We start from the raw sequence: 13,270 nt of genomic DNA, 5'->3' as shown, positions 1-13,270 counted from the left end.
ACATAATTAAAGACGATGGACCAAAGCCTAATTAATCATTACCAACCCCTAGGGTCCAATTCACATATTTCAAAGTGAGAATTAAGGCACTACAAGATTTCACAGTTTTACCGACGGAAAATTCCGTCGGTGTGTGATTAGAAGTTCGTCGGTGATTTTTTTACCGACGTCATCACCGACGGATTACGTCCATCGGCTTTCCCTTCGTCGGTGATTCCCTATTCCGTCGCTATATCGGTCGGAAAAACAAAAAAAACCATTTGTCGATGGTTTTATTTACGGAATTTGCGCACCAAAAAAAAAAGATTCCCGCTTGAAATATACCGACGGATTTTTAGTCCGTCGGTATATTGTGATTGACCGACGGAAAATCTGTCGGTGAGTGTATGAAATACCGACAGAATATGGTCGTTTGTAAAGTCGTCGGTAATTGTGGAAGCTACTGTTAAATGCCGACGAATTAATTCCGTCGGTAAGTCTGTCGGTGAGTGTTTAAAATACCGACCGAATTCATCCGTCGGTAAAATCCTTGGTAATAGTTTTTTTCTTAATTTGTTTTTAAAAAATTATTTAGGATATATAATATAAAACTATATAAATTAATTGTAATACAAACCAATTATGCAAATAAAATTTATATTAAACATAAAAAAAAAACAAAGTTAAATAATATTCATTACAAACTGAATATGTTTCAAGAAAAATATTAAATGAAGTTTTAAAGGTAAATAATGTTGATTACAAATTAATATAAAGATGATGGAGCTGGAGGAGGAGGAGGAGATCCTGGCGGAGGCTGGTGGTTATACGGCCAAAAAAGATTAGGCGCACATGTTCCGCTATTTGACAATTTCATAATCTAGTTTTGTTATCAGACCTAGATTTCAAATCACTATCTTAGGTCTTAATAGTCCTTTAACATCAATAACAAGTGTATTTATACTAGTTTAGACAAATTCTTAGCATGTATGTACAATAGTTATCTTTTATCATTAAAAACAAACACGTAGCGACTTCTCGTATACATGATGTTTTAAAATGATTTTTATAGCCCTGTAAGATGTACGCAGCAACAAAGCTTATTATTAATAAAGATTGATTGCAGGGCTCAATAATTATGTCTGCATAGCATACATCGCCTTTAGGTTAAGAGAATAATAATGAATACTTAGTAGCAAAGAGTGAAGGCAAAATATATATTCAAGCCACCCTGCCAATGTAGCCTTTCGCTTTATTTCATGATCAAGCCATGTTATGCAAGCGGATCCTGTATACTTTCTGTCAATTTTCGTGACACTAGAAAAAGAAGAGGAGGAGATGCAATCGTGTAAATCAATAAAGAAAAAGTGACATTGATTGAATTGTACTCTTTGTAAATAGAGATGCATGCATGCGCTTGAATTCTCAAGATATTTGTTTTCAGTTTCACATGGGGAATATTAGTTTTCGATCACCCGTTTGTCCATGAATTTTTAAAATATGTTAAGCACAATATTAACTGACATCACAGTGGCGATGTGGAGAATCAGTATATCTCATGAACCTGCAAATTATCTCTGTGTTTATGGTTAATTTATATAACAGTTTAAAGGAAAGCTAATATGAGAGTGTTTGGAGTTGTATCGCGTGTTTTTAAAAAAATAATTTTTTTAATATGTTTTGAATTGTTTTGATGTGCTAATTTTAAAATAATTTTAAAAAATAAAAAAATATCATTTTAATATATTTCAATACAAAAAATATTTTAAAAAATAATTAATTACACTTCAAACAGTCTCATGCGGCGTCTAAGGCTTGGTTTGGCTATCCAATTTAAATTCCGTTTCAACCACGTAAAGAAATTTTTCACCTAGCAAAACCCTCACCGTTCAAATTTCCCGACAGCATCTCATATTATTAATCGGCACCTAGAAAGTAAAAGTTGTTTCAACGTGTCTTTCTGATAAATTGTACTAAATAATCAAGCAATTAATTATAGCTACCCACTGAGTCCTAGCAATTACCATTTAACTTAAAAACACAAAAGGTTCCATTGACTCGGGAGACCGACCAGTCATGGCTAGCTAAATTTAAAGCAGACTCTATCAAGAATAGCACGAGGGCAGAACTAACGGGAGGCCAGCAGCGGTCCGGCCCTGCAAAACTTTATTTTTTTTTTTAATATTTATATGTAATAAGTAAAAGGCTTTTTAATAATAAATTATTATTTTATTAGTTATGTTTGATTTTAAAATATACCTTCTCTAACCCTAACTGAAATATATAATAATACAAAGCAATGTGTAAAGGTTAAAACAAAATTGTCAATTAATTAATTCTTCATCAAAATAAGATAATTGGTGACTAAATTTTTTTTTTATGTTTGTTAAAAATTTGATGAATATATATATATATATATATATATATATATATAAAATTCTGCTATTTTTTTTTTCAGATCTACTAGTTTTACCATTTTTTATTTCTTGTTATAGTGAATGTTGTTTTTTCTAATTAATTGGTTATATTTTATAGGTTTGTTTCGATTATACTTGGATTTTTTTATGTTTTGTTTTTAAAAGAGCCACCAAAATTATCAAATTTTTTTCACGTGTACCTTACTATCACCAGGTCCAATATACAATTAGACACGATCTTTCTAGTCAAATTGAGTTCTTTGAAGAGCACATACCCAACTTTGATTCAGTGTAAGTTTTTTTTTTTAGGAATCAATAATCCCATTTTTTATGTTAGATATGCTTTTATATATCAATTTCTTTTTTTAATATGTCAATTTTGCTTTCATATGTCAGTGTTGTTTACATGTAAAAATTTATTTTTCATTCTGATTATTGCTTCAGCACATCGTTATTTGTATTTATTTTTAAAACAGGAAACAATAAAAATTTAAGATGTTTTGATTTTAGGCTGAACCATGAATAAAATAAAAAGAATTGATTTCTTTTTTAGAAAAAGAGGAAAAATATCGATAACTCACAGCCTAGTGAATCAACTCCAATGTGTAATGTTGAAGTTATGGTTGAATAACCCCAATGTGCTTCAGTTTATGAAGAACGTGCATTGATTAATGAGCAGCCTCCTACTAGAATCGACATTGCTCATCTGATTAGAGATTCAAGCAATCGTCCTCAAATTTAGAAATACCCGGTTAATCAACAAGATGAAAGTAGAAGGGCATATATTAATTTGGAGTCATATCAACCTTTGATGTCTGAATATCCGCTGACTGGTAAAAAACATCATCGTCGATTTCAGTCTCATTGGTTCAAAAGTTATCTATGGCTTGAATATTCAGAGAAAAATACTGCATTTGTTTCCCTTCCTATCTATTTTCAAGTAAGTCATCTGGAAAACCAGTATCAGACACATTTACTTTTAAAAGATTCAATTGTAGGAAGAAAGTTAATGATGGGGAACGATTTGCTTTTTTAACTCATATGGGAAAAGGTTCGAATTCAGCTCATAGATTTGCTACCAGGTGCTTGGAAAATTTGAAAAATCAGTCATGTCATATTGAGATGTAGTTAAGAGGCAAACTTCTCAAGAAATTCTAAATAATCGATTACGTATTAAAGCTTCAATAGATATTATTCGTTAGCTCACATTTCAAGCATGTGCTTTTAGAGGACATGATGAACGTCCAGAATAAAAAAACTGAGGTAATTTTCTTGAAATGATGGAACTTTTAGCATCATACAATGAACAAGTAGGTGCTCTTGTTTTGGATAATGCTCCACAAAATGCTAAATACACCTCGCATCAAATTCAAAAAGAAATTTTGCATGTCTTTGCTAGAAATGTTCAGTCTTCAATTCATCATGAGATTGGTGATGCAAGATTTTGCTTAATTGTTGATGAAGCTCGAGATGAATCCAGAAGAGAGCAAATGACCCTTGTTATTAGGTTTGTTGATAGAAGTGGATTTATACGAGAATGATTTTTGGATATAGTTCATGTCAAAGACATAACTGCTTCAACTTTTAAGAAAGAGATTTCCTTATGTTCAAAATATTAGGGACCAAAGGTATGATGGTGCTAGTAATATGCATGAAGAGTGGAATGGATTGCAAGCTTTATTCATTAATGATTGCCCCTTATGCATATTATGTACATTACTTAGCTCATCAATTACAATTTGCTCTTATTGCTGTAGCTAGAGAAATATCTGATGTTCACACTTTCTTTAAGAACTTGATTTTTATTATTAACATTGTTAGTGCTTCTTGCAAGTGTAATGATGAATTACAGGCTTTTCAAGCATCTACAATTGAACATTTAGTTGATATTGGTGAGATTGAAACAGGTAAAGGAGTTAATCAAGTAGGTGGTTTGCAACGACCTGGAGATAGCAGATGGAGTTCGCACTTCAAATCTATTTGCAGTTTGATAAAAATGTATGGGGCAACTTGCTTGGTTCTTGGAAACATCGCTTTAAATGAATTTACTTATTCTCAACGAGGCGACACAACGTTTTCATTTAAGTTGCTAATGTCATTTGATTTTGCATTCATCTTGCATATAATGAAGAATGTTATGAGAATTACTGATGTGCTTTGCCAAGCTTTGCAACAGAAATCTCAAGACATTTTAAATGCTATGCATTTGGTGACTACCACAAAGACTTTAATTCAGAAGTTAAGAGATGATGGCTGGGAAACTCTTTTAGAAGAAGTGACATCATTTTGTAAGCATCAAAACATTGAAGTTCCTGATATGGATGCTTGTTTTTCTAGTGTGGGACGATCTCGCCGTAAAACAAAATCAATAACAGTTGAGCATCACTATCGAGTTGATATATTTACAGCTATCATTGATCAACATTTGCAAGAGTTAAATAATAGATTCAATGAGCAGACGATCAAGCTTTTTAAGTTGAGCGTAGCTTTAGATCCTAAAAATAACTATAAATTATTCAGTGTTAAAGATATATCTTACTTATTGACAAGTTCTATCCTAAAGACTTTTCTGACCAAGAAAAAACTCATTTGAGATTTCAATTGTAGCATTATGAGCTTGATGTACCCAATCATCCAAAGTTAAAGAATATGTCATCGATTGCTGATTTATGTCAAGGATTGGTTGAAAAATCAACAATTTATCCACTCATTGACAAGTTGATTCGGCTTATTTTGACTCTTCCTGTTTTGACAGCAACTATTGAACAAGCTTTTTCAGCGATGAAGATTGTTAAAACAAGACTTCGCAATCGGATGGAGGATGATTTTCTTGCAAATTATTTGATTGTCTATATAGAAAAAGAAATTGCTAAAAGATTCACAATTGATATGATAATTGATGATTTCTACTCCATGAAAGAACGTCGAGCACAATTAAAATAAATATGTAAGAATCATTCTTTATTAATTTTTACTTTATTTCAAAGTTTTATCAAACATAAATAATGCATCGTTTTAGCTAATGTTTCTTATATATTTTGTATGTTTATATTTGATAGGTACAAAGACCAACAAAATTAAAGTGATGAATACATTATGAAGATGAAATTAACTTCATAGCTTTGACTCAATTTGATATTGCTTTAAACCTCTTATCTTATACAAAGATCGTCATATGTTTGTAATTATTTCTTTGAATAAAACTAAATTATACAGTTTTTTTATTTATTTTTACAATTCATGTATAATAAATAAATAAAAAATATATCTTTTTATATTATTTTGACCCCCCTATTAAATAATCCCAGCTCCGCCCGTAATGAGGGCTACCACTGAAGTCGTTCTGGTTTGTGACCAGAATGTTTTTGTGAGTATATCATTCCGCTTCATGCAAGGTGTAGAATTTGGTAGTGGTGGCTCTACTCGGTATCTTCTTCATTCTCCTTCTAGTATATGCGAATCCCTCCATTGTTTTTCTTATGTATCACAACAGCATCTTTTCTTTTCAATCCTTCCTTTTCTTCAAATTGGAAGAGGGGGGATGTTGCTGTGAAGGAAAGTGTCCAATTCAATTCTTTATCCACCTAAACAAATGCTCAGAATAGACATCAGACTACTCAAGGGTTTTGAAACAAAAAAAATATAAAAATACACCTAGGCAATTAGATTGATTAAAAAAATCATCCTAGCTCATTTTGTATTGTTGGAGTGATTACTTTTCAAAATATTTTTCATTTGAAAATAATTTAAAATTATATATTTTTTAATTTTTTTTAAATATTTTTAATATAAACATATCACACCAATCTAAATATATATATATATATATATATATATATATATATAAAATAATTTAAAACAAAACAATAAAAAAGCTCTATTTTTTTAAATACCCTCAAAACATAATAACAAACCGGCGGCTCCGACATGAGAAGCCAATAACATAAAGTTTTATTCTGTGGACTTCCCACGTTTTTTTTTCTTAAAAAAAAAACGCCTAGCACTAGGTTAAGGAGCTAGGGTTTGAAATTTGTCTGGGTTTTGTTTCGTACGGATGCCCACTTTTTCTCCACTTTTTTAGTTTGGGTAACACAAAAGGTAACGCTATAATTAAACCTAACTTGGATACTGATCCAATCAAGTTTAATTCAACTTGGGTGCAGATTTAATTGCACGATCGAAATAGAGTTAATCTGCTTAATTAGTATTATGACTTTCCACTTATATTATGTTATTTTTTTCGATGTAGGTTCTTTTACACTTCAACAAAATCAAATGATACCAATAAATTAATTATGTCTCAACAGGAATTAATATCCACCCTTTTTCAATAAATATTTAATTCAAATTCTTCTGTTATATTAAAAAAATAATAATGATTGTGTGATCTAAAAGCTTTGGATCGATGGTAAACGAATGCTAAAAACTTTTATATCTTAAAATGGTTTTGAAACTACTGCGGGATGAAGCTTCTTTGTTTCTCCTTTCTCCATGCATAATAAAAATGTGCGCATTATTAATAGTTTTTTATAATTTTAATAGTAAATTAAAAAATTTATATAAGCATTTAATCAATAAATCAAGAATTATATATATTAATAAATAATAATAAATATATTGATTTTAATCAACTATTAATTCGGAAAGCTGAGATAAAAATGTTACTTAAAATTAAGAAAATATTTAATATTTGTTTTAGTTTTTGAAGACAATTCAAATTAAAAATATTAACCATAATAAACATTTTTTTTCTTGAAAATAATTGTATTTTAATTGAGTTATTAATATGTCATATTCTATAAAAATGGATACAAATTGATATGAAATATAGTTAACATGGAAAACTCAATCAATCAAAAATCCTTTAATTATGAGCTAAAAAAGAGTAAGAATTAATATTTTCATACAATATCTTAATAAAATTATATATAATCAATAAATTCAATTAACCAAAGAAAAAAATAAAATCTTTTAGAAAATAAAATTTTATTAAAAAAATACATAAACACATGGATAAGCTTATACATACTAACTTGTCAATTTAGGATTCAATTTGTGATTTTCCTTGAAAAATATTGGAGAAAAATTGGAATGTAATAATATCGATTCTAATAGGAAAGAGGAGGTTCAATATTGATTCTTTGTATCCATGGGATCCACAAAGAAAGTGAAAAAGAAATTTTTTTTGAAGATTTCACATATTATTTTTTTATCTTATTTATTTAGATTCAATTTTTTAATGAAAGGAATTGAAGTGGGTTAAGAAAATAGAATTTTATGCATTTAATAGAATATATAATGTCATAGGATTTCAATATATATAGATGGTTATAATGAATTGCCGAAAATGGAGTACTAGAGAGCTTAATTAATGATTATTCAGCTGTAATACATTGCATAATAAGTCTCATTCTTCTTCTTCTTCTTCTTCTTCTTCTTCTTCTTAATTAATGTGAGTGTCCAGATCAGCTTGTGCGCACCTCGACTAATCCCTCGAGTCCTAAAGTTAACGACCATGTAAGTTTCCAGTGACCATCATATTAGCAACCATAAAGCTCGAATTTGAGATCACAGAAGGAGTAAACTTCTTAGTTCCAAGCTTTTACCACTGAACCACTACTATATGATTATAATAAATCTCATTCTTGGATCATAAGTTGATGGCTATTCGTAGTTATTTCCTTGACTCTAAAACAGAGTTCTGCCTGATGCTTTATTTTTGTCAACAAAGTTTCCATGTAGTATAATAGTATATATGACAAGTTATTTATGTTTGACAGCATATTACACATGTTGTTGATATATTACAAGATACTTTTTTATGTCTTGATTGAATAAATATTTATCTTTTTTTTAAATAAACAGTATTTTAAATGGTTGCACTTTTTTTTTTAAGCCGATCACTTTCCCATTTCGTTTGTTTAAAAAACGACTTGTTTCGTCATTTTCTCATAGTTAAGACGACGAAATCCGTAGCCTTTTCTTGCTTTATAGCGACGACATCCGTCCCCAAAGTGGATGAGGCACAATTTAATTGTCTTTTTTTTTAAAAAAAAAAAAAACGTCATGCAAGTCCTCGTCATAGCACAGAAAACCACATTTTTCTCGATCGTATGCAAATTGCAATTCAAAAATTTAGGCAAATGGGGAATCTCTTATGTTCTATCCTGCAGGAAACTGTGAGCAAATTAACAATTATAAAAGAACATTATAAATAGCCTGCAAAGGTGCTCAAGCTCCTCATAGCGAAGCCTTTCAGACTCTCAACAAACTTCATTAATACACCCACCCCACACACCTTCTAAAGTCTCTCTCAACAACCACACCAACTCTTTGAACGCTCTGTGACATTAAATGGATGTGTTAAATGTGATGATACAAGAAAAGCCAGTGGTGATTTTCAGCAAGAGTTCTTGCTGCATGAGCCACTCCATCAAGTCGCTTATACGTGGATTTGGAGCAAATCCAACAGTTTATGAGCTCGACAGGATTCCAAATGGACAACAAATTGAAAGGGCACTAGTGCAGCTGGGGTTTGGACAGAGCGTACCTGCTGTGTTCATAGGCCAACGGCTGGTTGGTAATGAAAGGCAGGTGATGAGCCTCCACGTCCAGAACCAGCTGGTCCCATTGCTTATACAAGCCGGTGCTATTTGGATTTAGAATAAGTAGTTTCTCACTGACATAGGACATGGATCATTGTCATGCATCTCAAAATTTAGGTAAGTTGCTGCTGCTAGCTACTACTACCACCTTTTTTTTCACTTTTCTTTTTCCTCAAGCAGCAGAAAATGATAAGACCCATGGCTCTATTCTTAATTTATCTTGAGAGGATTACTCTGTTTTTGTTAACTACGTACGTACGTACTAAGTTCATGAACTTGCACACATCCATGCTATCCTTAATATAAGGATGAATTACTTTTGTTTCTTTCTGAGGGCTCAAAATCAAGCATTTCGGTGCATGCACAGGTGCCTGATGTGTGTGAGATGCAAAGCATGAGCGTTTTGTGCTGATGGTGACAAAGGGTTGGGAAGACTTGTACTCCATTTCAACCTTTTTTTTCATAAATGAGAAATTACATTATCGAAATAGCAACTTATCTTACCTCAAAACAGGTGAAAACCTTACGCCGCAAAGTAACTACAAAACAAGAAAAACAAAACTGTTCTTCATTGCAAAAAAACCACAAGTTAGAGTATGAAGTATTTAGCATTCCTTCCTGAAGATGGTTAGAGCCATACAATCTGTACGGAGCAGACTGCACATTTTTCCAAGTGTAGCATAATATGAACCATGGAGAGTGCATTTGTCTTCAAAGTATCGTTGATTGAATACTTTTTTAGTAACCGACTGGCTTGCTAGACAATAAAACCATGTCTTGGATTATGTATTTGCCCTCAAAGTAGCTTGTTTACAATCGGGGCTAAAATCCCAGGTTATAGTATCACTTATTGCCAAACAAGGCTGAAAATGGTTGTCAAATGCCTCCTAGATATCCATTTGATCAGATCTTGTTGAAGTCACACCAATCTTCTTCTTCTTCTTCTTCTTCTATATAAATACCCAATTTTCATCTTGAATTACTCAATGGGAGCCTTCCAAAGGCACAAAGATTCTATTAATAAACAGGTATCAATTTTTTCTTGGATTACCGTTCTTATAAGTTGTCGCCCATGAAGCACCCATTCTTTAGTCAATTACTTATTCAGAAATCCTGTAGCTCGATAAAACCAGCAATGGCTGCAGCTTTTAATGTTAATTCATTAACATATTGAACAAAATCCTAACGTTCTTAATCTGCACTGGTTCCATCAAGCTATAGGATTGCTTGTTAGGATTGTTGCCATTAATGTGCAGCAACCATTAAGGACTGCACCGTCCATTGACAAATGTAGAAGCTCATGTGCAAACTACCAAATGTCAAAGTTTGGCAGCTACCATTTTTGAATAGGAGCTGGAGTTGAGGGTACCATTCTTGCCTATAAATAGGCACTGAACGAGCAGCACAAGGTGAGTAATACATAACAGAAGAAGAGAGAAATATGTGAGAAAAGAGAAAGAGAGAAGGGCTTATTGTTACTCAATTTTGGACCCCACGTGCTGGAGACGGTGTATACCTCTTTTGAACAGAGTGTAGGAGTTTAGCTCATATTCGCCAGAAGATTGACAAAAGCACAGAAAGAAATATTTTGTTTTTTTTAAACCTTATTTGAGTTGTTTTCTGCTCTTTTTATCATTTCCCTTTACTACCAAAATCATCAGGTTTTCTTAGGTTGACCAGGAGTCTTCATAATGCTAAATTCGTTCTTTTATTTTTTATCTAGTCTTTAAGGTTGAATAAATCCCTCAGAATTTGCACTAAAAAACGGTTCTGCTGCTGTTGCAATTTTTTGTTCCAACTTAGGCTCTGATTCTAACTCAGTTTCGTACGATATCTGACCATCCTAGGTATATTCTGTCACTCATTACATGTTGAAAAATTGACGTACACCTTTATTAGGTCTTAGGGATCATTGTTCTTAGAGCAGATTCTCAGTCAGATTTGGATGCTCAGTATTGTCAGATCAAGAACCTTTTTGACCAACTAGATTACTACTGGTTTCTGTTCTGTAAAAAGATTTTATCTCACTCCGACTCCTTCATCAAAGTTGTAGTCCTAGACGCGTTGATGAATTTGAGCTTTTGAATCACTTGATTTCGATATCAGAGGCTCAAGATGTTCCCGTTTGAATATCTAACGTGAAGGTAGAGAATTCTGCCGCGAGAAGGATATTGACCCGAATCTGCACTAAAAAAACTCTATTTTTGGCCTAGTTTTTGTGATTTTTGTTCTTAGTTCATACTCTCAGTCTTATCAGGATTCTCGGCGTTCGTCAGTTTTTGAGTTAGACCCGGAGATCCCTTTTGACCAACTAGATTACTGCCAGTTTCTGTTCTGTAAAAAGATTTTATCTCACTTCGACTCCTTCATCAAAGTTTTATTCCTAGACGCGTAGATGAATTTGGGCTTTTGAATCACTTGATTTCGATATCAGAAGCTCAAGATATTCCCATTTGAATATCTAACATGAGGGTAGAAAATTCTGCCGCGGGAAGGATATAGCCCAAGTTCGTGGGACTGATTCGAAGGATTTTTTTTTGGACCAAGGACTCAATCGAAAAGTGTTAAAATGAGGGATTGAATTGAAGAATGATATTGAAAGCTGGAGAAGGGGGGTTGGATCATCATAATTGACAGGATTTTTACCACACCGAATAAGGAAAATAAGACCTTGCAACTGCACCCTCCAGCTGATTTCTTTCCTTTTTTTCTCTACTGTTTTCCTTTCTCATCATGCCTGATTTTTGGAGCTGAAGACCACGTTTTTGTTGCCTCATTTCAAAGGGAGCAGCTGGCCCTATAGAAGGAAAGAAAAGAGCCACACCATCCTCTAAAACTGGAAAGAAATCAGACGTAAATCACCAACACAAAATCAGAATATTGCAGTTTCCTTTTTGTGTTTTTTTACTGCAAATCAGTAGGGATTTGCATCCTAGGATTAATGCATTGAATCCTTCCTAAATAGAGACATATTTAGACTATATGTAAGCCCTTCTAATGACCTAACTAGGGGGAGGAGAGCAGAAAAATAAGAGAAAAAACGGAGAGAAAAGAGCAGCGAAAGAAACAGCCAAAGACAGACAAGAAAAACGTAAGAGAGGCAGAGTAAAAAACGCAGCAAATAGAGGGAGCTTTCATTCTTGCATTCTGGTGTTATTGTGAGGAAAGAGGAGAGAAAGAATACAAGACGGAGAGGGAGCTTTGCTGCTAAAACCTTGACAGCAACGTTTGCTTGGTTTTATTTCATCTTCTGCAGAAAAGAACACAGTGATACCTGCAGGTAAGTCTTAACTTTCCCCTCCTTTGCTGCCTTTAAATCTTTTGTACCTGTTTTTGTTTTTGTTTTGCACATTAGTTTTCAATTTTAGACTGTACAATGCCCACTTGCTTTGTGTTGTTCCTGCCGTAGTTTTGAGTTTTGGATGGGTGACTATGTTAAGATTTGGCTAGCCTTTGGTGTTCTTTTTTTATCTCCTTTCTTTCGCTGGTTCAGAATTAAGGAACCGGGGAAGGGGGCTGTTGTTTTCTTCATCAGCAACTCCCTTTTATGTTCGTGTCCTTCCATTTTTTTTATTTGAAAGAGCCGGCCAGGTCTTGCTTTGGTTTCTAGTCCATGATATATATATATGTGTTATAAAAGCATGCCGTCCCAAGCTCTTCTTTTTTTTGGTATGAAACTAGCATGGAAGTTTTTTCTCCCGGTTTGTTAAAAAGAAAATAGGTCATGAGTCATGGTCACATGCAGTAGGATTTTGATTTAAAAATTTCAGTTTCAAAACTTTGGCTCCCTCATGCATACGGGTTTAGTCCTTTCCAGTGTACAACATTTTAAGTTGATTTGGCTTTGAACGATTTTTTGTTACGAATTGTTTCAAGTTTCTCGTAGTTCTTGTAATATGAATCATGGCTTGCTACTTTTCATTTTGGTGTTTACGTCTAATTATGATGTTTGTGTTTTGACAAAAAAATATATAAAAAAAATGTTTTCTTGTGTGTTGCATACGGCCAACACCCTAACATGTTTTGAACGTTTTTTTATATACAAAAAATATTGGAAGTTTTAAAAAAAATGTGTTTTCGCATGGATTTCTTAAACACAACAAAAAATTATTTTCTTGCATTTCTGGATTTTACAACATGTTTGTAAAACTCCAAAGGGTATTGGCCAATATTCCAAAAAATATAAAAATCTTATTTTAGGGGGGAATTCATCTATTATTCACCGCTAATGTTTGGATAAAGAAATCCTTAAAGGACGAATATCCAAAA

The 13,270-nt window shown here is 32.6% G+C and overlaps 1 protein-coding gene across 1 annotated transcript; it reads left to right on the top strand.

Annotated features, from left to right (window-relative positions):
• Positions 1–8,644: 8,644 nt before the first annotated feature.
• On the top strand, positions 8,645–9,248 carry LOC18111312 (monothiol glutaredoxin-S1). The gene has a single exon (XM_006389626.3). The coding sequence runs from the start codon at positions 8,751–8,753 to the stop codon at positions 9,057–9,059; it is 309 nt and encodes a 102-aa protein (XP_006389688.1). The 5' UTR covers positions 8,645–8,750; the 3' UTR covers positions 9,060–9,248.
• The last annotated feature ends 4,022 nt before the right edge of the window (positions 9,249–13,270 follow it).

Source organism: Populus trichocarpa, chromosome 2 (genome assembly GCF_000002775.5).
Source record: "Populus trichocarpa isolate Nisqually-1 chromosome 2, P.trichocarpa_v4.1, whole genome shotgun sequence".
Classification (NCBI taxonomy): domain Eukaryota; kingdom Viridiplantae; phylum Streptophyta; class Magnoliopsida; order Malpighiales; family Salicaceae; genus Populus; species Populus trichocarpa.
Note: the sequence above shows the minus strand (reverse complement) of the source record. Positions and strands in the feature narration are given on the sequence as shown.

What these genes read in the sequence shown, in the direction of transcription:
- LOC18111312 (XM_006389626.3), top strand. Translation starts at nt 8,751, where the DNA reads ATGGATGTGTTAAATGTGATGATACAAGAAAAGCCAGTGGTGATTTTC.